The sequence below is a fragment of the Anas platyrhynchos genome, chromosome 2 (assembly GCF_047663525.1).
Source record: "Anas platyrhynchos isolate ZD024472 breed Pekin duck chromosome 2, IASCAAS_PekinDuck_T2T, whole genome shotgun sequence".
In the NCBI taxonomy this organism is placed as follows: Eukaryota; Metazoa; Chordata; class Aves; order Anseriformes; family Anatidae; genus Anas; species Anas platyrhynchos.
Window position 1 is genome coordinate 94,246,480 of NC_092588.1, and position 22,073 is coordinate 94,268,552.

General features: G+C 46.0%; 1 protein-coding gene across 1 annotated transcript; it reads left to right on the plus strand.

Annotated features, from left to right (window-relative positions):
- The first annotated feature begins 3,887 nt into the window (after nt 1-3,887).
- Nucleotides 3,888-18,020, plus strand: CX3CR1 (C-X3-C motif chemokine receptor 1). Its single transcript, XM_005016943.6, has 3 exons — nt 3,888-4,065; nt 5,340-5,411; nt 16,369-18,020. The coding sequence occupies exons 2-3, from the start codon at nt 5,360-5,362 to the stop codon at nt 17,445-17,447; spliced, it is 1,131 nt and encodes a 376-aa protein (XP_005017000.1). The 5' UTR covers nt 3,888-4,065; nt 5,340-5,359; the 3' UTR covers nt 17,448-18,020.
- The last annotated feature ends 4,053 nt before the right edge of the window (nt 18,021-22,073 follow it).

Genomic DNA, 22,073 nt, shown 5'->3' on the forward strand with positions numbered 1-22,073 from the left:
AACTGCTTCCACCCAGAGGCAAGCAGTGGCTGGAGTAATCTCTCCTGCTGTAATGTGAGCAGTCCTGACCCTATTTGCAAGATTTTTTAATGCAAAGAGCAACATCAGAGATGCTGTCTCAGGTACCACCGACTAAGCCCCGGGAGCCAGTACCAGCCAGGATATTGGATCATCCATGCCTTTTCTGTAAGACTCATTTGCAGGAGGTGTAGGCTAGGCAGGATGCAGCCTTACGTCATCCCTGTGAGGAAAATCACAGAATGGTTTGGGTTGGAAATGACTTTAAAGACCATCTAATTCCACACCCCCTGCCATGGGCAGGGACACCTCCCACTAGACCAGGTTGTCCAAAGCCCCATCCAGAGTGGACTTGAAAACTGCTAGGCTTGGGGCATCCACAGCTTCTTTGGGCAACCTGTCCCAGTGCCTCACCACCCTCTGAGATTTTTTTTTTTTTTTTTTTCCAAATATCTAATCTAAATCTACCCTCTTTTAGTGCAAAGCCATCACTCCTTGTCCTATTGCTACACTTCCTGAAAAAGAGTCCCTCTCCTGCAGGCCCCCTTTAGGTACTGGAAGGACACTATAAGGTCTCCTGAGAGCCTTCTCTTCTCCAGGCAGAACAACCCCCAGTTCCTCAGCTTGTTTTCATAGGAAAGGTACTCAGCTCCTTGATCATCCTCATGGCCCTCCACTGGACTCTTTCTAATACTTCCATGTTCTTCTTGTGCTGGAGGCCCCAGAGCTGAATGTAGAGCTCTAGGTGGGATCTCATGAGGACAGAGCAGAGGCAGAGAATCACCTCCCTCACCTTGCTGGCCACTCTTCTTTTGATGCAGCCCCTTATACAGTCTCTGGGCTGAAAGTGCACATTGTCAGCTCAGGTCAAGTTTCTTGTCAGCCAACACCCCCAGGTCCTTCTCCTCAGGGTTGCTCTCAATCCATTCTCTGCCCAGCCTGTGTTTGTGCTTGAACGTTGGAGACAGTTTTAGATTTTGGTTTCCTCTCAAGCCCAGTGCACTTTCTGCAGGGTACATGGATGGATTAGTGCTGCTGGGAGAACTTCAAACCATCACTGACATTGAAGAAGCTATAATTTGCCTTTCTGAATCTGGCCGTTCTCACAATGAGAACCTTTTCTTAATGCTGAATACCAGAAAATATATTTTTGAAAGTTGAAAGTTTGTGATTTTGGCAGTCACACCGCTAAAAGAGAACTGCTATTTTTGGTGTGTGTGGAGAAACCAACCTTGAGTCTTTTGATGTTTTCCTGAAAGAAAAAAAAAAAGCACAGTTTCTTACCTCTATTTATGAAGAAGGGGCAGGTTGGGGCTGCTAGCACTTGCCAGAGAAAAAGGTCAGATTTGAAAATCCGCTACTTTGACCCTTTGCTACTCCCTAACCTTTAAACTTTATTTTCAGAAACTTAACCTTGCTGCTCTTTGCTAGCACCTAGGTCTGGGTTCCCTGATTATTTCCATGTATGCTTGATCTGACCTACTTGGATGACATCACTTGCATAGTTCAGTCGGCGCTGTGTTCAATCTGCGTCATGTTTCTATACAATCATTGGAGATGTAACCCTAATTAAAACCCAGTTAGACAAGTGATATGAGGAGGAGAGGAGAGGAGAGGAGAGGAGAGGAGAGGAGAGGAGAGGAGAGGAGAGGAGAGGAGAGGAGAGGAGAGGAGAGGAGAGGAGAGGAGAGGAGAGGAGAGGAGAGGAGAGGAGAGGAGAGGAGAGGAGAGGAGAGGAGAGGAGAGGAGAGGAGAGGAGAGGAGAGGAGAGGAGAGGAGAGGAGAGGAGAGGAGAGGAGAGGAGAGGAGAGGAGAGGAGAGGAGAGGAGAGGAGAGGAGAGGAGAGGAGAGGAGAGGAGAGGAGAGGAGAGGAGAGGAGAGGAGAGGAGAGGAGAGGAGAGGAGAGGAGAGGAGAGGAGAGGAGAGGAGAGGAGAGGAGAGGAGAGGAGAGGAGAGGGGAGGGGAGGGGAGGGGAGGGGAGGGGAGGGGAGGGGAGGGGAGGGGAGGGGAGGGGAGGGGAGGGGAGGGGAGGGGAGGGGAGGGGAGGGGAGGGGAGGGGAGGGGAGGGGAGGGGAGGGGAGGGGAGGGGAGGGGAGGGGAGGGGAGGGGAGGGGAGGGGAGGGGAGGGGAGGGGAGGGGAGGGGAGGGGAGGGGAGGGGAGGGGAGGGGAGGGGAGGGGAGGGGAGGGGAGGGGAGGGGAGGGGAGGGGAGGGGAGGGGAGGGGAGGGGAGGGGAGGGGAGGGGAGGGGAGGGGAGGGGAGGGGAGGGGAGGGGAGGGGAGGGGAGGGGAGGGGAGGGGAGGGGAGGGGAGGGGAGGGGAGGGGAGGGGAGGGGAGGGGAGGGGAGGGGAGGGGAGGGGAGGGGAGGGGAGGGGAGGGGAGGGGAGGGGAGGGGAGGAAGGAAAAGGACAAACAAGAACAACAACAACAAAACCTCATGCAGTTGGCAGAAATAAGAGGATTAAATTTATACAAGAGTGTTTGCCTGGTAGCTTGCTGCATCAGTCAGTGAGCAAACAGCTCAGACCACCTGGAAGATGCTCTCCACCTCAAAACCCCATCCAGCTCTGGCAGTACAGGGGGTGCCTGGGACCAAGTTTGCATGGTCCCAGCCAACATGCTGAGCATCCTGTGTGTCTCCTCCCATGTGTCACAGATTCAGGCTCCAGCAGTACTACAGGGTGCAGAAAGGTCTCAAAACTGAGTCATGTCACTGGACCAGCATTTCAAATTCCCATGGCACCTAAGGCAGGGACAGTACCTGGAGGTGTTTGTAGGAGTGTCCTCCTGCGTGTGTTTGAGGATCTTGGCAGTAGTACATCCCCTAGGTGGAGGCGGTGCCTTGCATCTCCACAATAACACAGCACACAGCTTCCTGTCACAGTGCCTGGAAATGTGCCATTCATCCCAGCTGGGGTGCACTGCACTGTGCACTAAACCACGACTGCAGGCACACCCTTAACACAGCCCTGAGCATCTTGAGTGCCCTGGTCTGGGGACAGAAAGGCTCCTTGATTAATGCTAAAACTTTAAGCTATCATACTCCTCCCGTCCAGTAGTCTGCAGGGAGATGTTATGCTCAAAACCTTATTTGTGGGCAAAGAAGCAGCAAGCATAGGTAAAGTCAAGAATTTATTGTGAGTGTAATGCCAGTCTCAAGGCCTCCTGTGCCTGCACCCTTGCGTCCACAAGGCTCGTGGCCCCTGCTTGTCATACCAGACCTGTATTTCTCTACACTACACCACTGTGACAGCTCTAAACCACCTCTTTCTGCATAGAATAACTGCTCATTACTATCTGTACAAAAGTGTAGTTGTACCACAAAGATAAACAAAAGTAAAAGAAATTAGCCATAGACACCTAGTCAATTAGAGGAAGTGCTGCAACTGCTAAACCAAGTAAAAGAAAGCTGTCAGAAGGTAAGCTGAAAGTCCAGGCAAAGTAGACCTGACAAGCCTTGGTACAAACTCAGTACAAACCTTTTGACCAGTGACTCGCAATGGTAATTTTGGGGCTGCAGTGGTTACCAGGGGCCAGTGTGCAGGTGAACCCTCTGCAGCAAAAGTACCACCACACTGTTCATGCTCCCAGTCACCACCCAAGCTCCCCCCGGCCCCTGGCATCTGAGACCATCCCCAGGTCTGAGGCTTGGTCTTTTCCATCCCCTGGTGCAGTCCTGGGAGACCTGCACTCTCAACAACAAAGGCCAGAATTTGGATGAAATGCCCCCAGCACCATGCACCTGGTTGGGGTGAAGATGAGAAGATCCCAAGGGATTACTTCTCTCCTCTGCAGTCCTTCTGTAGGCACTTCTGCCCCTCTGACTGGCCATATCCTGCTTCACTATTTCACAACATAACAGAAGGACCATAGTGGGTACATTAATATTCTCAGCTCAGCCCTGAAGCTCAGCCCAGGAAGCTGCCCTGCTTCATAGTTCAGGTTTCATAGGACAGGCAGAAGAACTAGAGAAGAGGAAATACACATTTGAAAACCATCAGGCTCGGCCTGAAGAAAACATCGGTTTTCAACGCAACTATGAATTAAGGTAAGAGACAAGTATATTTCACCTATACTTTGCCACAGCAGGATTGTTGTGTCATGAACTTTGGGAAGCTCTTCACTGCTTAACTCTGGGAATCTAAGTGATACTTACTTTGGGTATAGATGAAGTGGTGGAAATGTTTATGAACTGTGCAAGTAGAAAGGGGAACAGTTTTAATAGTCAAAGCAGAGCAGGACAAAGACATTTTATTTGGTAGCTGTTTTTTGTGGCATCTTGTAGTGAGAGGAATATTCACCCCTACTAGAAGTCCTCAAGGTTAAAGCAAAACCTGACAGGTAAATAGTGTGTAGCATCAGCATAAAAGGATGGACCAAGAGGATAAAGCCCTTCTACTTCATTAGATTTTTATTTTTTTTGGATGTCTGCAGGGATTTCACAAACACTGTGCTTGACAGCACTGGCAGGCACTTGCCAGCACTGCTTGCTTTTGGTTTAGGACAGCGAACCACCACCACAAACATCAATGATGATCAAAGACAGCCTAATACAGTATTTTGGTAGAGACGATAGCTAGTGTCTAATGTGGACAGACTGGGTAATGATATGACAGAAATCCCAAAACTCGAGAAACCAACTTTCTTTATGACCACATTACTTAATTTCTCTGTGATTCAGCCTCTTTCTGTGGGAAGGATGTTGCACAAAGGTGTCTGATCATTTTGGTGAGACATTTTGGTAATAAAGTTGCAGCAGCCTATTAAGTACTTGTGTGATATAAATATAGATGCATAAACAGTGGCTCCCAAAATCTGGTCTGCTCTGGCAAGCTCTGTGCAGAGGCAATGCAGGCGGAGGCAGTGAACTGGGCAACAGAATAAAAAAAAAAAAAGAGAGCACCTGAAATGAATTACAAAAGTTTGGGCAGTGAAGAAAAAGTCCAAAAGGAGGAGGAAAAGGCTAAAGTTGGACAAAGTGAATAGGAGAACAAATGGTGAACTGGGAGGTTGGCCAGAGGATAATGCAATCTTGCCAGGGATAATTTCATCTGGACACAGTCAAGGGATAATGTGCACTGCCCTCTATAAGGAGGATTATAGAAGATGATTTAACAGATCTCCCATTTCTGGAGAGCATTCTAAGGTTTCTCAAGGATGCCATGGCAATGTGATAATATTAATAACAAAAAGCAAGGGGCAGGAAGTAAATAGGCGCAGCAATAAAGGTGGCAGGAGGATGGAATCAGTGGTAACTACAAACAAGCATAAACAGGGCACACTGCGATTAACAATTGTCTGTTTTTGATGTTCCTTCAACAGAAAACACAAACAAAATTTGAATGCCACTTAAGAAAGGAAGGCCTGGGGAAAAGAAATACCGAGGGAAAGCAGGTAAGGGAAAACACAGGCAAAACGCTCAAGTATGCATGTAAAAAATAGAGAAACAGCATTATGAGCAACTGTCTAAATGGAAACGCCAAATAGGGAAACTACCAGGCTAGAGGAAATGTTTGTGAAGCAAATTTTTCAAGAAAAATGTGATCCTGGCCACCATCATCCAGCCAGATGACCACCCCAGACTGGCTCTGCAGTGGGCAGCTCTTGGAGGAACCTCTTCCCTCTTCAGCTCTGCCACTGCCCTTGGGGGCACCTTGGGTAGCCACTAGCAGCCTCCATCACAGTGCTGCACTGCTTTTGCAGGGATATAAGTGTGGTTCTTCCAGCCAACACAGCTAACTGGGTGCATTCAGTATGAGTCTTACACATTTCTCACACTTTCCCATCCTGTGGCAGGTCCCTGGAGACTGGACACTGCCTGGAAGCTATCTCAGGTTGCAAAAGTGCAGTATAGCACCCTAACGCCCATATCCATGGATCTGGTCCTAGCATCAAGACCACAAAATCACAACCCTGAGAGGCATGTGTGAAAAATTCAGAACCGTTTTTTGGTGATTTTTGAACCTGTTTTAGGATGCATGGTCTACACAGGATCACACTGTCAGGTCATATTCTCCTAAGTGCTTAAAAAGTGCTTAAGTCATTTCTGAAACTGATATTTAGGGCTGTGAGCTCTGTATGGCCAGATTTCTAAAGGTACTTGTGCTACCAGAGGTTCAGACTGATGCCTTGTGGTGTTTTCAAAAGCACCCCAGCGCTTAGCTCCCATTGAGAAGAATTATTTGAATCAGTAATGGCATACCAGGAAAATGCCTTGATATGCTTATCTGCAACTTCACTTGCTCAAGAGCATTTACAAGTCATGTCCTGAAAGCTGAGCCCATATCCTGCTCCATTAAGGCCATGTTCATTTATGTTGCTATCTAAAGAATAACAGCAATAACAAGATCAAGAAAATCACCTGAGTTTTTGTAGAGAAACCTAAGGATACAGCAGGAACAAAAGACCCTCTGAATGGCTTTGAGTAAATTTGAAGAGAAAGATGTCATGGAGCAGGTGGGACCCATGGCACCCTATCTGCCTGGCCACAGACTCAGGGACACTTTGTCTTCCCTGGTGTTGAGAAGGAGCTTAAAGCATTACAAGACTTACAGCTTTTATTATAAATACAGCAATAACCACAGGGGCAAGCTGCCATGGCACCACCAAACCACACACAGCCTCAGTGGTTTTGGCCCTCCTGGGCAGCTTGCAGCAAGTCTTCCTGATGGAACAGAAAAAAAAGCTAATGAGGGGATGTGGCTGGGGGCAGGATGCCTTGTTGGGACCAGGGCTCAGTCCAATTTGTTGTGAAGTTAACACAAACATCCCAAATGAGACCCCTGGGCTGTCCAGCTGGGTGGGACCACAGTATAAGCATCTCCAGCTCTTGTTCAAAATTATACTTCTGTGGTTGCTCTGAAGCACAGGTAGTAAAGTCTTCACCACTGGCAGACAGTAATAGCTCCACATTTCTGTTCTTTGCTCTTTCTTTTTCTTTCTTTCTTTCTTTCTTTCTTTCTTTCTTTCTTTCTTTCTTTCTTTCTTTCTTTCTTTCTTTCTTTCTTTCTTTCTTTCTTTCTTTCTTTCTTTCTTTCTTTCTTTCTTTCTTTCTTTCTTTCTTTCTTTCTTTCTTTCTTTCTTTCTTTCTTTCTTTCTTATCATAATATATATCATTCTGATGCAATGGACTAAGCTGCCCTAAAGTTATCTCCAGGTTAGCACCACTCTCAGAGCATATTTGAGAAAGCACTTTTCAGTGCTACAAAACCTTAGGTGAAGATGGCAGAAATCCTGGACTCTATACTATTTCCTCCTGTCCAATCCCAAACTGATCTTTTCAAACATATATATTTTTTACCTATAATTATTGGTTTAAATTTATAGGTTTACATGCTTCTCACCTCCAGCCAGTGTTTCTAATTTAAAATTGTAGAAGCTAGTGCTTTTAATTAATTTGTGATGGTGGTGTGGTGGTGTAAAAACTGTAGAACTGATACAGGGAAGGAGCTTTTTATTTTTTTGCTTTTTTTTTTTTTCTTTCTCTTTGACCTAAATGTCTGTGTAAAGGGACTACAAACTTCTGCAATATTCAGGCTTACATTTGTCTTCATCAGAAGTGGTTTGATCAGCTTCCATTTCCAAGGCTTTTATTTTTTACTTAAAATGCCCTGATTTTTGGAAAACACTCAGCATTCTTCCTCTTGAGTTGGAAAATCTAATAATGCAGTGGCCTAGATCGCTACTTGTTTTTAAAAATCTTAGCCTCAAAGTCTTGGGGGAATCTCCATAAAGCACCCAAACTGATAACACCCAAACTGATAAGCAATTAACAAGCTTGCAGAACTCTGCCTGGCCACAAAAATGGTCCAGCTGACCTGAGAATAAATCACTGAAAAAAATCACAGAATCACAGAATCACAGAATTTCTAGGTTGGAAGAGACCTCAAGATCATCGAGTTCAACCTCTGACCTAACACTAACAGTCCCCACTAAACCATATCCCTAAGCTCTACATCTAAACGTCTTTTAAAGACTTCCAGGGATGGTGACTCCACCACTTCCCTGGGCAGCCTGATCCAATGTCTAACAACCCTTTCAGTAAAGAAGTTCTTCCTAACATCCAGCCTAAAACTCCCCTGGCGCAACTTAAGCCCATTCCCCCTCATCCTGTCACCAGGCACGTGGGAGAACAGACCAACCCCCACCTCTCTACAGCCTCCTTTAAGGTATCTGTAAAGAGCAATAAGGTCGCCCCTGAGCCTCCTTTTCTCCAGGCTGAACAAGCCCAGCTCCTTCAGCCGCTCCTCGTAGGACTTGTTCTCCAGACCCCTCACAAGCTTTGTTGCCCTTCTCTGGACCCGCTCAAGCACCTTGATGTCCTTCTTGTAGCGAGGGGTCCAAAACTGAACACAGTACTTGAGGTGCGGCCTCACCAGAGCCGAGTACCGGGGGACGATCACCTCCCCAGCCCTGCTGGTCATACTGTTTCTTATGCAAGCCAGGATGCTGTTGGCCTTCTTGGCCACCTGAGCACACTGCTGGCTCCTATTCAGCCGACTATCAACCAATACTCCCAGGTCCTTCTCTGCCAGGCAGCTCTCCAACCACTCATCTCCCAGCCTGTAGCTCTGCTTGGGGTTATTGCGCCCCAGGTGCAGGACCCGGCACTTGGCCTTGTTAAACTTCATGCAGTTGATCTCAGCCCATCGGTGCAGCCTATCCAGATCCTCCTGCAGAGCCTTCCTACCCTTAAGCAGATCAACACACGCACCCAGCTTGGTGTCATCTGCAAAATTAATGAGGGTGCACTCAATGCCCTCATCCAGATCATTGAAGAAGGTATTAAAGAGGACCGGCCCCAGCACTGAGCCCTGGGGAATGCCACTAGTGACTGGCCTCCAACTAGACTTGACTCCATTCACCATGACTCTTTGGGCCCGGCTATCCAGCCAGTTTCTAACCCAACGAATCGTGCGCCAGTCCAAGCCAAGAGCAGCCAGTTTCTTGAGGAGAATGCTGTGGGAGACGGTGTCAAAAGCCTTACTGAAGTCAAGGTAGACCACATCCACAGCCTTTCCCTCATCCACCCAGCGCGTCACTTTGTCATAGAAGGAGATCAGGTTCGTCAAGCAGGACCCGCCTTCCATAAACCCATGCTGACTGGGCCTGATTGCCTGCTGGCCCTGCAAGTGCTGCGTGATGACTCTCAGGAGAATCTGCTCGATGAGCTTCCCTGGCACTGAGGTCAAACTGACAGGCCTGTAGTTTCCCGGGTCTGCCCTCCGGCCCTTCTTGTAGATGGGCGTCATGTTTGCTAGCCACCAGTCAACTGGGACCTCCCCCGATAGCCAGGACTGTTGATAAATGATGGAAAGCAGCTTGGCCAGCTCCTCTGCCAGTTCTCTCAGTACCCTTGGGTGGATCCCATCTGGCCCCATCGACTTGTGCACATCCAAGTGCCGTAGCAGGTCACCAACCAGTTCTTCGTGGATAGTGAGGGCCACATCCTGCTCCCCATCCTCTTCCACCAGCTCAGGGTACTGGGTATCCAGAGAACAACCGGTATTGCCGCTAAAGACTGAGGCGAAAAAAGAAAAAAAGATAAAAAAAAAAAAGGAAATATCCAAGAAAGAAATTTCCTCACCTTAAAGTAATCAGAGAAGGAGTGTGGGAGCAGGGAGCAAGGATGCATCTGAGAGTGTCCCAATGGCTTGTTTGCTCTGCTTCTCTTCCCATCAGAGGCTATAGGCCTTTATCCAGGCTCCCTGTGCTGTGCTCCTCCACTGCATCTGGCTAAAGCCTGATTCCCAGACTGATGACTTCTCTTGATGTGGAGGCCCTCAGATGTACAACAGTCCCCTTTTCCCGCTTGAAGTGCCAGTCACGCACCTTTCACTGTTAAATACGTATATCTGATTTCTAGCTTTTGTGTTTCTAATGTGAACTGCCCCGTGTTAGTTAGATTAGCAAGACTGTTAACAAGAGCAAAAGTGATACAATTTTCACTTCAATACACTTTCTTTCCAGACATTCAGCAGACAACAGTGAATTTTTCACTGAGGACTTTCCTCAGATGATTCATCACCTGGGTGGCTATGCCTTTTCTATACTCTCTTCACCTCTTATAAGCTCGGACACCTGAAGTATGCCTACAGCCCTAGTAGCGAGCTCTACAATGGTAAAATCTTCCCTCCTTCGCTCCTTCCCATGTAGTACAGCTGTGAACACCCAAAGATTGCATCAGCTTTTTGTACTGAAACATCTAGCTGGGCACTCAGTTTCAGTGTCTGCCCATGTTTGCTTCAGGGTTTCCTGGTGGATGCACCCCATGCTCAAGGCATGGTCTGTGGTGTTCAGCCCACCTGCATATAACTTTTGGCTACAATAAAAGCCAAGGTGAATCATCTCAGAAACCCCAGATGACTCAGAGCTGGCTGAATCTCTGTGCAATTCTCTAGCATTTTAATCACTTCACTCTGCTAGCTCTGATTCCCAGTTCGCTTTCAGACCACTGAAGCGTTTTTGAGTCTGTACTCATGGTTCCCACAGAGATTTTACAAGCAATATATCCAGTTCAGTAGAGCTTCCCTCACTGACAACTGTTTTTTGAGATCTGAGAGCTAATCAGGTCAAGTTCCACTGTAATGCTTTATGGGGTTTATGTTACTTTGGGCTGGAGACAGCGTCATTCAGATCAGCAGGCAATGCCAGCCAAAGCTGCAAATCTCCAACATAACAACTTTTATCAACCTTGTCATCAAACCAAGGTTTTTTTTTTTTTTTTTTTTTTTTTTTTTTTAATAAAGCCACACAGCAGCATTAGCTACACTCTCACCCTGTACTCCCTTTACTCTTTAAATTTTATTTTGCCCAGGATAAGCATTAGCTTGCACCACCTGTTCTATCTTGCTTCCTTCTTTTGAGTATTGGCATTGTGGCAGCTCTAGCCATCACTTGTAGAAAGTGTCCCTATTTCAGGACTGGATGAAAGGCTCAATTTAAAGGAAGTGCATCTGCTGCAATGGGCCTACTTTGGGCCCTAGCTAGCAATCATGACACCAAGAAGTTTCAGAGACCATCCCCAAAGGTCAGAGCTGCCCAGCTCTGAAGCTAAAACAACCAGTTGGGTGTAAGACTAGAAACAAGGCCCCAGCTCTGGTTTGCGCATTGCCTGCACATCTGCGCTTTGTCCTGGGTGTCCTCTAAACCACAGTTAGAGGTGTCTGCAGCAGCTTGGTGAGTGCATGGTGGATGTGTGGCACTGGGTTGGTTAAGAGTTTCACCAGGACTAGTGAAGAGTAAGACTTCTAGTGCTAGTAAGACTTTTAGCCCACTTCCCTCCTGCTTATTTCTACCTAGATCTTGTTAGTTCCCTTAAATTTCATGTGTGTGTATGCTAGAAGTGCCACCAACAGCTATGACACTTCATTTGGAGGTAGCCAAGGGCATCCCCATGGTCTTAGCGAGAATCACTGGCAGGTGGAAGGTTGATGGGTGTAGCTATGACTGCACACAGACAACAGTGCTTTTACTTGGGCAGGGTGGTGGCAGCTCAGATCTAAAGGTGACAAAGGCAAATGCACCCATGGGGTTTCACACGGGTCCCCACAAAGCCTGCCAGCTTCCCTGGGCCAGCATCAGGCTGAATTGCCAGTATGCAGCTCAAGCCTCCTGGGCTGAAAACATGCCCTGTTTGCACAAGAAAAGCAAGTTAAGTCAACCTCACCCAGAAGTGCTGACTAAGGTGTGAAAATCTTCTTGAGATTTGAACACTTTATCAGCATATTGTGCAAATCTGAAGTGTGACCCTCTGGCAGAAATCTGTTTGGCTTTATTTGTTGGCTGCTTTTTATTCAGTGGCAGCAGAGGCATCATGAAAAGCCCAAGTGCTTGCAGACCTGGCTTGTTGGCAGAAAAGCTTGTAACATGGCATTAGGCTGATAATGAGTAAGATCAGATGTGCAGACAGGATTTTGCTCTTGTGTCACCCAGCTTGATGCCAGGGATGTTTGAAGGCTGAAATGCAATTTCTGTTGCTTAGGGAGTTTGCGACTCTCTCACAATTTCACTTCCCTATGTGTTACATATAGCATACACGACACAGATTGTCTGGGAATAGCTGTGTTGAGAAATAGGGTTTTCATCCTGCCTACTATTGTCTTTTAGGCAACTATAAGCATTACTAAAAGCAGAAGTCTTTGTTGGGTGTAGGGTGCAAAGCTGCTGGGGAAATGGGGAGAGAGAGAAAAGTGGTTGTAGAGCTCCATGAGAAGAAGAAGTGAATCTACTATTTCCTGTATTCAGCAAAGGAAAATGCCTAGCTGAGTAACATTGCAGCCACTCCATCCTTACTTGGTATCCTCTACAGTCTTCAGTTAACTTTTTCCCTTATTTAAACATTTATCATAAACACAAGAGAGAAAATTGATTTTAGTCGGACAGTGAGATATCACATGCATGGGGTGGGCTCTGCAAGGCTGACAGAGGACACCTGGCCAGGAAGGATGAAGGGTGGGCAGAGTTCGGATCCTCACTCCAGAGTGCAATAAAGTTTTATTGCAAGATGCTTATCTGACATGTTTGTTTGTTTGTTTGTTTTTGTGAGACCTTTGGTTGGTTGCAGCCCACCTGTTGGGTAATATCAGCTTCAACTGAGGAAAGTGGTATCAGAGGTGCTAAATTTTCAAAAAGAACTGACTATATTGGGTATGCAGAATAAGTAGCAGTGGGAGGATATGAATGTGCAGTTGGATAGATACCAAATCTATCAGATAGAGAGTGAACAAGACACAGACTGTGACAGCAGATTCGGATGCTGCCAATATCCCCTCCTGCTGCTGTATGTGCTACATGGGATCTCACCCTTTCCATCAGCAGAGGTTCCAAGGGTTTTGCAACCACCCATTTGGAGGTAGAGGAAATAACTTGCTACTGTAGAAATAAATTATCTCCACCAATGAGCTCACTGAAAAGCACTTCAAGAAAAACCCTGGCCCAAGTTCCTCTTTACTTCAGTAAGGCCAGGATTTCATCCTGCACCTCTGTGTGAGTGCTCTTGCATGAAGAATTGGCCCTTTCTAAGCTCAGTTTTTTCTTCAGGCAATGCCTGTGGAAGCAGCCTGTGCAGAAGGCTGCCAGCCCTGAGGACTGTTCTGCGGCAGAAGCTGCATTTCCTTGCAAGTGTAAGGAAATACCTTTCCTTACAATACCTTTTGTGTGTCCAACACAACTTATCAGCATGTACGAACTCATACAGAAACCCCCCAGAGGAACAAGCTACCTTTCTGGACATGAAATCAGGGAGCAAGCATGGAAATGATGAGCATAACTATTGGCCCTCTGAGAGGAGACAGTGAAACAGTGGAAGCTCCCTCTCTCCAAATGATTAATTTCTGAAATTTCTGAATTTCTGTCTGAAACAGGAGCTCACACAGCAGAAATGCTGGGGCACTTTGCAGCAGCATTGTAGCCTCTGTCCTGATTTGTCACAGAATCAAGTTAGGAAGGGAATTCTGGAGGTCTCTGGGCCAAAGACCCGCCCAGAGCAGGGCCAGCCAAGTTTCAGACATTTCCAGGAATGGAAATCCCACAACGTCCCTGAAGCCCTGTTCTCGTGTTTGACCACCCTCACAGTGAAAATATTTTCCAGCTAGTAAGTAACATGGCCATTGCCTCTTATTCCTCTGAGAAAAAATCCCTGCTTCACCTTTACACCTTCTCACTAGGTAGCTGCAGACAGGAATACCTAGTGAGAAGATTGGGACCTTGGGTCCTCTAGCCCTCTCTTGTTAAGGCTGATCAAACCCACCGCTCATCTTCCTCTAATATGCCAGGTGCTCCGTCCCCTGACCATTCTGGTAGCCACTTGCTACTGCTCCCAGTACATCAGTGAAGAACCAGCTGTGGAGCACACCAACCCACGGGGCAGGAAGGACACTCTGGCACTGTGCAGATGGGTGCAGTAAAATCTCTAGCAGGGAGCAAGGTGGGCTGTCTTAGTGACTCATATTCAGCATGAGAGCCTTTGGTGCATCCCTGACACTTCTTTCCATTTTAAAGGGACCTGCTGCAGGCATTTGTTCTATGAAGAGTTGAAAGAAAATGTCAGGATGAGAAGGTGGAAAATGCTGGGCTGTTTGGATTTTATACTATGTCTCCTGCTCATTTCTGTATCCCTCTACATGGTAGATAAAGCAATGTCTGGGCAGACACAAGAAGAGATGGGCAACCTCTCACCCGTCTCTGTAGGCAACACTGATTAGCTGCCTCACCAGTAGAAAATTAAAATCTTGCTTTACTATTCCCATCAGCTTTTTCTCCAGCACCTAGCTAGGCCTTTCCTCTTCATTTCCCTATAATTGTGCACATTTCCAGGAGCAGACAGACTAAACTGGTCTACAAGCAAGGAGCCGGATGGTCTTGCAGACAGGCTCAGCTCCCTGTTGAAGATGCAGTGAGAGCTGCCCAGCCTGTGGGTGTGCCTGCCGGATGCATACAGCCCCCCCCGCACCATTCTCATGCGCTGAAACTGCCAGCGCTGAGACAGCCCTTCTTCTAGCTCATTTTTCCTGTGCAAAACCACAAACATTATTTTCTAATGACTGTGGGCACTTCTCATTTAAATTTTGGAGAAAACAACTACGCTTTGAACTTTCAGAACAAGATATCTTATAACGGAGAGTATGTGTTGCCAACTGGCACAAAAAAAAAAAAAATCCTTTGAGAAATGACTACAAAACAAGAGGTCAGAACTTCACAGCCCACACTACAAACAGCACTCTAGCAGTGAAATGTTAGGAGAAAATGTATGTAGAGTAAAAAGAGCCATCCACAGGGGAGTTTGTTGTAGTTACCAGTACATCATATGAAACTTCTTGGGCAAGGGCTCTAACATACTTTTTACTTCATGCTTAGCACTGCAAGGCTTATTTAAACAGAGGCTGTGGAAGTTATTGTGCTCAGTGAAACATGGGCATGTAAGCTGGGATTCCACACGCTTTGCTCCAAGGGTCAATAGTTAAAGACCATTGGTGTCTACCACTGTGCCTCTGCTCTCCTTGCAGTCAAAGGGGGTTTCATCAACACGATCAGGAGAGTCCAGAAAGCAGTCCGTCTATCTTGTCTTAAAACAGACTTCGTCCAACCTGCATTGGATCAGATGCACTGCTCTTCACTGGCTGTATCTCCCAGTAGCAGGAGATGTAAAGCATCCCTATTAGATACAGCTTAGGGTCACTAAACTGAATCCCACCTTTGTATCAATGGGGGTTCTTGTAAGAGAATCACAACACTGTGACCAAGGGGTAGTTATTAGGTGCAGCTTTGTTAACACTGACCTTTTCTTTCAGTTTCAGCTTTAACAGGTGTTTTGGCCATGCGGTCATGGCCCTGGGCTTCTGCACAGCACATCACATTCAATTTCCCTTCATTTCCTACAGAGAGCACAAATAATGGATACTTACAAGTTCTTTACCCAAGCCAAGGAGCAGCCCTAATGCAATAACATATGCACTCCTCTAGCAATTTTGATTCCCTGCTTACAAAAGTCTTTACAGAGACTTAGTGTCACATCCCAAGGGAGCGCAGAGGAATGGTGTGTGCCCCAAGTTTTTGGATCTGCAAACAAGTGAGCCCAGAGATCATGCATCATCACCTTATACACTGTCTGGGTGAAGTCTAACCTTGAGCTAATGAGCCCTGGCTCCAATCTGACTACCTTGCACTCAAGGCAGAAGCACTCACATTATGCTTTGGTGCTTGAGGAAAAGTGTCAATACAGTTTCTCTTCATTTGATATAAGAGGATTTTTTTAAAAACTCATCAAAGATATGCTTGCTCCCAATGGATGTCCCAGTGCAATCTTTGCTTCTGCCACATAAACATGCATTTGCTCAGGCGTGGCCAAGCTGGGCATCTTACCACACTTCCACCCTGGGGTTAACATCTGGGGTTATGCTCAGCTCTAGTTGATACTGACAGGCATCTCATGCTGATCAGCAGCTACATTTAGATTATCACTTCCTGAGTACTGTCCAGCCAACTGGGAGAGTGTCCACACTCCTCATGCTGTAATGCACTCCTTGCAGAGCTCAACTATTCGGATGTCACTTTGCTGCTACTCTGCTCCTCATTTGCTGAGAAGGGTCTTATTCAACAGCCTTTAACATTCTCACTTATTTCTTCTTATACTAAAGAGCTAATTTTCAGTGAAGTACATATAACAGAAGAGTCTAGACTTATTTTAGTAATCTACCATCACCTCCACAGTCATACAACTCTCACTAGCCAAAATTGTGACATAATCCCAAAGCAAGTGTGTTGGTGAGGTTTCTCAGTATTGCACCATAGCAGATGCTGGCTCTCTCTCTAACAATTTTTTCTTTTCCCTTGTCATTCATGTTGTCTCTAGCCAGAAAATTCATCATGGCAGAAGCATTCCCAGAAGTGACAACTGAATACGCTTACGATGAATATGCTTTTACCTGTGATAAAACTGACATCCAAGAATTTGGGAAAATATTTCTGCTGATATTTTACATTGTTGTGTTTGCTCTTGGCCTCATGGGGAATCTCATGGTGGTTTTTGCCATTTTGAGAGCAGGAAGTAAAAAAAGCATCACTGACATTTATCTTCTAAACTTGGCTGTCTCGGACCTTCTCTTTGTGGTCTCCCTCCCCTTCTGGGCTTCCAATACAGTGCGGGGGTGGACCCTTGGGACTATCCCATGCACAGTTGTTTCTTCACTGTATTATATCGGTTTCTTTGGGGGAATGTTTTTTATCACGGTGATCAGTATCGACAGATATTTGGCTATTGTCCGGGCAACGTACTCTCTGAAATCCAGAACCATGAAGCAGGGCTTTCTGATAACCTGCGGAGTATGGGCAACAGCAGTTTTATTTTCAGTGCCACATTTTGTGTTTTCCCAGCTGTTAGAAAATGACTGCATTCCTGTGTTCCCCCAGGAGCTGGAGAACATCTGGCCAGTATTCTGCAATGTGGAACTGAACACCATAGGCTTTCTCATCCCAGTCTGTATCATATGCTATTGCTACTGTGGGATCATCAAAACCCTGCTGTCCTGCAAAAATCAGAAAAAAACACGAGCCATAAAACTGACCTTGGTTGTGGTGGTTGTGTTTTTTCTCTTTTGGTCCCCTTACAATGTGCTGATTTTTCTTGAGACTTTAAAGCATTATGAGTTATTTGTAAACTGCCAACAAATTAAATCACTGGACTACGCAATGCACCTGACTGAAACCGTTGCTTTCAGTCACTGCTGCCTCAATCCTCTTATCTATGCCTTTGCTGGGGAAAAATTCAGGAAATACCTTTACAGTGTTTGCTTAAAGTACTGCCCATGCCTGTGCTTCTGTGGGCCCTGCAGTCGCTACCAGGTCAGCTCTTCAGCTAGCTATGCAGAAAGCGCTGTGAACAGCAACATTACCCTAAACACCAGTGACCAGGATGGAACTGTCTTCCTCTGAAGTGAGAATGCCTCCTGTAAAGAATAAATATATGTAAATGTATGTAAATAGCCTTCTGCAGGGCTACCCATCACTGAGAGATTGCCATGGGAAAAGACCTATGACAGCACTGAACTACTGACATGCCTCTGGTTAAAGATTAAATATTCTAAAATAGTGAATATTTTAAAAACAAAAGCAGTACTATATGTCAAGGCTGAACGGTGAATTGAATCAAGAGAGAGAAAGAGGATAAGTAGAAGCAAAAGCAGCACCCTCTGCCCAGAACAGAGATGGAGAAGAATTTAAAGGTAGGGAAATTGTTACACAGTTTTGCCATCAACAGTTTTGTGTGTATATATACCTGAAGTGCAAATGTTCATAGACCTAAACTCCTGTTTTAAGGAAAGAGAGATTTCTTTAATGAGTGGTATCTGACTGTTAGCAAAGGGGAATACTTTTATTACTGTATATGGAGTTATATCTATATGGAAGTGATTTTGGGGTTATTGACTGCAACAAATGCTTTACCTGTGCTTTCATACCTAATAAAATCCTACTGTTAAAATAAATTAAAGAAAAAAAAGAAAAGTGTTCTTTCTGAATATGCATTTCATTCCAACAGTACACTCAGTGTTCATAGCATGCAATTACCAGAGCAAGGACTGTCCTGAAGGGTTCGGGACCTGACCCAGAGCTAATCAGTGCCAGCAGGCACCTCTCCTAATATCTGTGGGCAGAATATGGGAGAACCAGTTACTCAGCACGTCCCCAAGTGCTCTGCTGAGCGAGGGCCTGCATGAGCACATGCTAGGACAACTGGAATTGGAGGTATGGGCTGGGGTGTCATTGTGTTTGGCCATCGTTTGCAGTACTTGGTAAGTGCACACTTCATATCCAAGCTCTGCTTGCCCTACCTTGGAAACACCAACTGCGTCTGTATTATCACAAAAACAGCTTTGGGACAAAATAACTACTAATCCATGCTGTCTGCCACAACCTTTCTCAGACTTCATGGCCTCCCTCAACACAGTTCATTTTCCCATGGAGACCTTCATGCGTACCCAGATTTAGTGTGTTGCCGAGGACATATTTACTATGTGCACACAACAGCCCCCCAAAATCCTTTTTTTTTACTCTTGCAGTGACAATACTTTGGGGGTGGAAAACATCAATCAGACAAGACAATTGAGTGTCCTTTACCTGGACCTCCCTGGAAAGCTCCTGCCATTATCTGCTGCAAGGACGAGAGGGATATTATAGGACCTGTGGGCTGGAATTAAGCGTATGAAAAAAGGATTGTTGCTGCCTGGAAAGCTGAGATCACCATACAACCAAAAATCAAGGACCAGTCTTACAAAATGAGTCCATACCAATGGGAACTATGTTTATACATCAAGGGAACTGACAAAAATACCAGATGTGATGAAACGTTCTCGCTTACTGAGTAACAAAAAAAAGTTTTTCCTGAGTATTCGTGGGAGGAGTAGGCCCTGTCTTTCTGGACCTCAACGACACCATGTTTTTAAGAAAGCCTCGAGGAAAGCCTTTCCATTCAGTAACTGAGTAATTTTCCCCATACATTAATTAAACAAATATTATTGTTATTATTTTTTTATTATTTTATTTATATATTATTTATTTATTATTATTATTTTTGCTACTGAATATTTACCACAATCTACAGCATAATAGTGCCTTTTCATAACATGTCCTATATTAGGTGTAAAAATATCGTACACACTCAACTTCTAAAATTTCAGCTGTAAGTAAGTGGATTTCCAGACTCCAGACCTCTTGGATAAGATTAAGTGTAGCTTAAGCATCACTTGAAATTAAAGTACTTTTCCAAGTTCAGTCTGTCTAGGCAAAGAGACTACCTGCCCCCACCCCCAAGCAAGTGATTCCTTGTGGTGTTTTTAAGAAATGCTAAGTGCAGACAGAAAGAGGAAGGTACTTGAGACTAAACAAGAAGTCATCTGCATGAAATCAGCCTGAAGAGGGTTTATCACTAGACGACTGAGTACTGCAATCTTTTTTTTTTTTTTTCCTTCTTTCCTTTATTTTTCAGGTAATGGTGAGCTGCCGAGTGGGAAGAGTAAAAGGTGGTTTTAAATATGACCCATACACCACCTCCAGAATGAAAAGGCCACGCCTGAGCTTTTGGCCAGCTCTCTAGGAAAGTCCCAGTCTTTCTACAAAAATCCTGCACATCACCAGCATGGTACATTGCAGCATACACGCCTTGAAGATGTGTCATCCCCAGTAGCGCAGACTTGCTACTGTGGGTCAAACTGCTTTGACAAGCCTGGTCTCTCTGCAATCCACACTGTGCAAACTGCATGTGCAAAAATCCCTCACTCCAGAGCTCCTGCTGACAACCTGCACTTTTTCTGTCTTCTTTAAGACACAGTGCAATGCAGGGATTTCAAGGATTGTCAGCGTAACATCATTTTTTATGCCATGTATTCACAAGTTGTTATATAGAATTTGCTATTTATGTGCAAGGCCCATTTGCTCAATTTTTGAGCATCTGTGTGCGGTTAATAGCATCAAGAGGGTTTCCAGACATTGGTCTCTGCAACACAGAACTGTTGTAATTTCTTCTCAGAGCAGAAGTGGCAAATATTTGAAAACTCGTTATAAACCAGAATAATCAGTTCTGTTTGGTTTGCATTCACAGGAAGAGCTCTGTTGCAATTGCCCTTTAAAATGTTCCAGCCTACATGAACCACATCAGTTCCCTAGGTTTCTGCTCATAGAAACACTGAATCACAGAACTGTCTAGGTTAGGAGAGACCTCCAAGATCACCTAGTTCAACCTCTGACCTAACACTAACAAGTCCTCCACTAAGCCATATCACTAAGTTCAATATCTAAACGTCTTTTAAAGACCTCCAGGGATGGTGACTCCACCACTTCCCTGGGCAGCCCATTCCAATGCCTAACAACCCTATCAGTAAAGTTCTTCCTAATATCCAACCTAAAACTCCCCTGGTGCAACTTTAGCCCTTCCTCCCTCGTCCTGTCACCAGGCATGTGGGAGAACAGACCAACCCCCACCTCGCTACAGCCTCCTTTAAGGTACCTCTAGAGAGCGATAAGGTCTCCCCTGAGCCTCTTCTTCTCCAGGCTGAACAAGCCCAGCTCCTTCAGCCGCTCCTCATAAGACTTGTTCTCCAGACCCCTCACCAGCTTCATCGCCCTTCTCTGGAATCACTCGAGCACCTCCATGTCCTTCTTGTAGCGAGGGGCCCAAAACTGAACACACTCTTTGGGCCTGGCTATCCAGCCAGTTTTTAACCCAATGAAGTGTACACCAGACCAAGCCATGAGCAGCCAGTTTCTTGAGGAGAATGCAGTGGGAAACGGTATCAAAAGCCTTACTGAAGTCAAGGTAGACCACATCCACAGCCTTTCCCTCATCCACCAAGCATGTCACTTTGTCATAGAAGGAGATCAGGTTCGTCAAGCAGGATCTGCTTTTCATAAATTCATGCTGACTGGACCTGATTGCCTGGTTGCCCTGTAAGTGCCATGTGATGACACTCAAGATAATCTGCTCCATGAGCTTCCCGGGCACTGAGGTCAAACTGACAGGTCCATAGTTCCCTGGCTTTACCCTCCAGCCCTTCTTGTAGATGGGCGTCATGTTTGCTAGCTGTCAGTCAACTGGGACCTTCCCCGATAGCCAGGACTGCCGATAAATGATGGAAAGAATCATCTTATACATTGCACTCCTGGAGGTATTCTTTACACCATTTGAGCCTGAATGAAAGCCCACTGGTGTCACTTTAAGGCCCTCTATTGAACTTTCAGTTAACTGCAGCCTTTATTCAGAGACACAACTTCTCTAGAAAAGCCTCTGCAGCAGGAAACTGGTGTTATCACACTACCCATCTCTATAGTTCAGTCACCAACCAATTAGCCCATAGATCTAAACATTGGGATATGCAGGCAATGGAGAGAAGCTGCAGGTCCCCTACAAGAATCATAGAATCATAGAACCATAGAATGGGCGAATTGTTCACCCATTGTATGATGTTTTTGTTAAGTTGTATGCTGGACATTTTGTCCAGCAGGATCCTATGGGAAACCATGTCAAAAGCCTTGCTGAAGTCCAAAAAGGTCACATCAGCTGGTTTCCCTTGGTCAACTAGATGGGTGATCTTGTCATAGAAGGAAATCAAATTTGTTAGGCAGGACCTACCCCTCATGAACCCATGTTGGCTGGGACCAATGACTGCATTGTCCCCCAGGTGCGCCTCAATAACTTCAAGAATCACCTTCTCCATAATTTTACCAGGCACTGACGTGAGACTGACAGGCCTGTAATTGCCAGGGTCTTCTTTCTTACCCTTCTTGAAAATTGGCACATTTGCCAGCTTCCTCAGAGAGGGCAGAGTACACCTCCACCAGTCAATTTCCCTCTCTGACTCCCTGATGCTCCTGAGCCTGCTCACCTCCTCCTGAAGCTCCTCTACCTGGCTGAGCAGCTCTTCGACCTGGGCACACCTCCCACAAGCATACCCCTCACTGCTGCTGTCGGATACTGACAGAAGACTCGGACACACCCTGCAGCCCAAGACCTGGACGGCGCTGTGTTTCCCTGAGCCCTGCATCTGAGCAGCCACATCGGTGACTGCG